At 57.8% G+C, this 4000-nt stretch overlaps 1 protein-coding gene across 1 annotated transcript; it reads left to right on the plus strand.

Moving 5' to 3' along the window:
- Positions 1-371: 371 nt before the first annotated feature.
- LOC135980585 (neuronal PAS domain-containing protein 4-like) lies at positions 372-3992 on the plus strand (the record flags this gene model as incomplete). The annotated part of the gene is made up of 6 exons (XM_065580522.1): positions 372-566; positions 1190-1292; positions 1718-1967; positions 2495-2604; positions 2703-2841; positions 3249-3992. Coding segments are annotated over exons 1-6 (1541 nt in total), but the record flags the coding sequence as incomplete, so codon positions are not given.
- Between the last annotated feature and the right edge of the window lie 8 nt (positions 3993-4000).

Below are 4000 nucleotides of genomic sequence, written 5' to 3' on the forward strand. Positions count from 1 at the left end.
AGTCCATCTTCTTCGCCAAAGGTAACCAGCACCGAGAGTGTGTGTGAGCGAGAGAGACGCGTTTCCTGGCTGGCACTGGGCAGGGAGAAGTGAGGAGCCAATGTGCCCAGACAGACACCTGTTAGATACCAGTGCCCGGTGGGTGTCTGGCTATGGGGCGCCTCCAGCCAAGGGGGCTGGGGTAGGGGTAAAAGGCTCGCGGCACTGTCCGTGGTGCTGAAGCTACATGGCCTTGGGGCACTGAGTCCAGGTCGCTGTCCATGGTGCTGCCCAGGTAGCGGTAGGGTCGCTGTCCATGGCTCTGAAGCTGCAGGCTCCTGAGTCAGTGGCTGCCGCGGGTCGCTGTCCATGGTACGGCCGGGCTGCAATGCATGGAAAGGGCTTTGTATCCTGACTCCCTCTCCTCTTCCACAACAGGTGCCCTGGGAGGGCTGGAGAGCCTGCTGTCATCCCAGGACCTGGAAGAGTTCGTGCAGACGCTCCCAGGCTTCCTCCTGGCGTTCACCGGCGAAGGGAAGCTGATCTACGTCTCGGAGAACGTAGCAGAGCACCTGGGACATTCGATGGTAAGGGCTCAGTCGGCGAGCCGGTGGCTGGGTTATCCACACACCGACTCTTCCGCTCCTGTACATACTACAGAGTTGGGGGAGAGAGGGGATGTGTATGGGGATGGATGGATAGGTAGGGGGATGCATGTGGAGATAGATCGATCGATAGATAGATATGGGGATGGATAGGTAGAGGGATGCATGTGGAGATCGATCGATCGATGGATAGATATGGGGATGGATAGGTAGAGGGATGCATGTGGAGATAGATAGATAGATAGATAGATAGATAGATAGATAGATAGATAGATAGATAGATAGATAGATAGATAGATAGATAGATATGGGGATGGATAGGTACAGGGATGACTATTTCTAGAGTTAACCAGTGAGGATCTCACTGTGTATTTCCCCTGTGCTTGTTGTTAAGCAGTGTTTCTAACACAGACACTGATAGATTGTGGAGCTGTGGAGCATAAATACACAGTTTCCTGACAAATGCCGATCTGTGTTATATGACCACATAGAAATCCTGGCACAATGATGTGTGTTGCCAACCCTTGGGCTTCAGCTCCGAGCAGCCTGTTCCTTGTGTTGCATGGCAGTGTGCGCTAACATCTCTCCATTACCTCACCCCCCAGGTGGACCTGGTAGCCCAAGGAGACAGTATTTACGACATCATTGACCCCACCGACCACTTTGTGATGAGAAATCAGCTGGCGCTGCCCTCCCCGACTGATACAGGTGGGTCCCTGTGTGATTGGGGCTTGCGTTGAAATTATTCTGCATGCGATGCCACTTGGGAAGAGCATGAAAACTGAGAAGGAGCAGAGCGGAGGATCTGAGCGGCCGGCCAAAGAGGGACAGAGGGTAGAGACATCCATGCAGAGTATGCAAATAGACATAGAAATGAGAGAGAGCGCAGCCACTATGGAAATCTGAGAGGGGGAGATGGATGGGTGGCTAGATGGGTGGACGGGTTTATATAAGGCTGGGTGGATAGCTAGAGATGGGCATGTGAGGATAGATCCATTCCTGTACTAATCTAATATTCCTGGAGTTGACACTCCCCAGTGCATTAAGTTCTTCTGTGAGCTCCCTCCCCACGTGCCCAGACTCCCTACGTTTGCCCCACACACTCACCATCTTCTCCCCTTGCTGATTTCCAGACCGCTTGTTCCGGTGTCATTTCAACACCTCCAAGACCGTGCGGCGCCAGAGCGCGGGGAACAAGCTGGTGCTAATCCGAGGCCGCTTCCACCAGCCACCGTCCGGCTCCTACTGGTCCACCAACCCCGTCTTCATGGCCTTCTGCACCCCGCTAGAGCCCAAGCCACGGCTCAGCCACAATTCACTCTTCCTGGCCTCCTTCGAGAGCCGCCACACCAAGGACCTGGCCATCCTGGACATCTCAGAGAGGTGAGGGGGGGCTCAGCCTTCAGCACAGGGGGAGGAGGGACCTTCTGGCATTTCCTGATTTAGGGAATAAGGAGTTGTGTGAAGGGGTTAGGAAGAAAATCAGGGGTGGTTACCCATCTCAGCAGGGTGCCTTGAACCCTGCTCTGGACAGCTGTAAAATATGGGGTACCGGGATAGATGGGCCCCTGAGCTGAGTTTATAAACCAAACCCTGATCCAGGTCAGGGGCCCTGATCATGTCAGGAGCTCCACAGACGCAGAATGAGAGACAATCCCTGCTTCGTCTGTTCAAAGCGCAGGGGGGGAAACCGAGGCAGCAAGAGTGGGAAGGACTGGCTCAAGTGGAGTGGCAGAGCTGGGAGGAGAACCAGGAGTCCTGGCTCCATCTCTAACCCACTTGACCCAACTCCCTTCCCAGTGCCAGGGGTAGAAGCCAGATGTTCTGAGTCCCAGCTCTGTGCTGCTCTGTGGGTCGTTCTCCGCTCCTCGTGAGTGCTCAATGGTCTCCTTTGCTTGGCTCCCCTGCAGTGTGATCTTCCATCTGGGCTTTGAGAAGAGTGAGCTCCTATGCCGGTCGTGGTACAGCCTGATGCACCCAGAGGACCTGAGCCACGCCTCAGCCCAGCACTGCCGCCTGTGTGAGTATCCCTTCCTCTCCGCCCCGAGCGACTGAGGGCTGGGCTGGGCTTCTGAGGATCCGTGACACTAACCCCCTGCCCTCTTCCTCCCCCTGCAGTGGGCGATGCTGGTGAGCCACAGGTGGAAATGGTCGTCCGACTCCAGACCAAGAATGGTGTCAGCTGGGTTTGGATCTACTCCCTGGCACGCATGGAGAGCGCTGAGATCCCCGTCACCTGCCACAACTACATCATCAGGTAACTACATGCAACCAGCCTCTTCCTGGGTTACAGGGCCCCAAGCCAGACTGAGGGTCCTGGGCACTCAGCAGCTTTTGGGTTTGGGCTAGAACCCAGGAGCCCGAGGCAGGGTCAGGGACCCCATCGGGCCGGGTGTTGCATAGCCCCTGACAGAGATCAGACCCAGCACGAGAGACGGTCCCTGCCCCAAAGAGCTCGCAGTCTAAATAGGCTGATGGTGTGAAGGGGCCTGCCCAAGGTCAGGGGCTAGGAATAGAACCCAGGCGTCCTGACTCCTTGTCCAGAGCCTGGTCTGTGTGTCGTGGTGCAACAGGCGGGTGTATTGGAAAGCCCCGAGCTGGGGGCGGGGGGGGGGGTCACTCCTGCCAGCTCCAGCACTAACCCTGCCTCCCTTTGCTCGCTAGTGACTCGGAAGCCTGGTGCCTGCGTCAGCAGCTGGCCTCGGAGGAGCCGCAGGTGGCCTACGTGCTAAGCGCCGCGCCGCCCTACTCCGAGGGGCTGCTGTCCCCGGCGCAGCTCTCCAGCCCCGACCAGGTCTTCACGCCCCTGTCCGGCACACCCACCGGTGCCGCCCCGGTGCCCTCCTTCGATTTCGCCAGCCTGGAGTATGCAGAGGGCACCAGCCTGAGCCACGAGGGAGCATCGATGGCCATGGAGCTGGGCAATCTCTCCTCCATGGAGGAGGCCTCCAGCTCCACCCAGGGCCAGCCAGGCAAAGACACCGAGTTCAGCTACGTGTTCTTCCCCACTGCCTACGAGCCGGCCTTCCGGAGGGACAACCCAGGTGGCTCCGCCAAGGACTTTGTCTGCACGCCTCCCTACACGCCCCACCAGGGCTGCACCTTCATGTTCGGGACCCAGGAGTCCTACCCTCCCACCACAGCCACCTCCCCTCCCACCACCACTTCCTCCGAGCTCCTCTACCCTCCGGAGAACTGCAGTGCTCTCTATGAGAAGTTGCCGCCCACTCCTGACAGCCCCGGTAATGGGGATTGCACCGTCATGACGCTGCCGGAGGTCAGAGCCCCCCTCTATATTGATGTGCCCATGGTGCCCGAGGGGGTGCTCACCCCGGAGGCCTCGCCCATCAAACAGACCTTCTTCAGATATTCTGAAAAAGAAAAGACTGAGATTGACCTGCTGGCCAGGCACATCA

The sequence above is a fragment of the Chrysemys picta genome, unplaced genomic scaffold, assembly GCF_011386835.1.
Source record: "Chrysemys picta bellii isolate R12L10 unplaced genomic scaffold, ASM1138683v2 scaf4675, whole genome shotgun sequence".
NCBI classification, from domain to species: domain Eukaryota; kingdom Metazoa; phylum Chordata; order Testudines; family Emydidae; genus Chrysemys; species Chrysemys picta.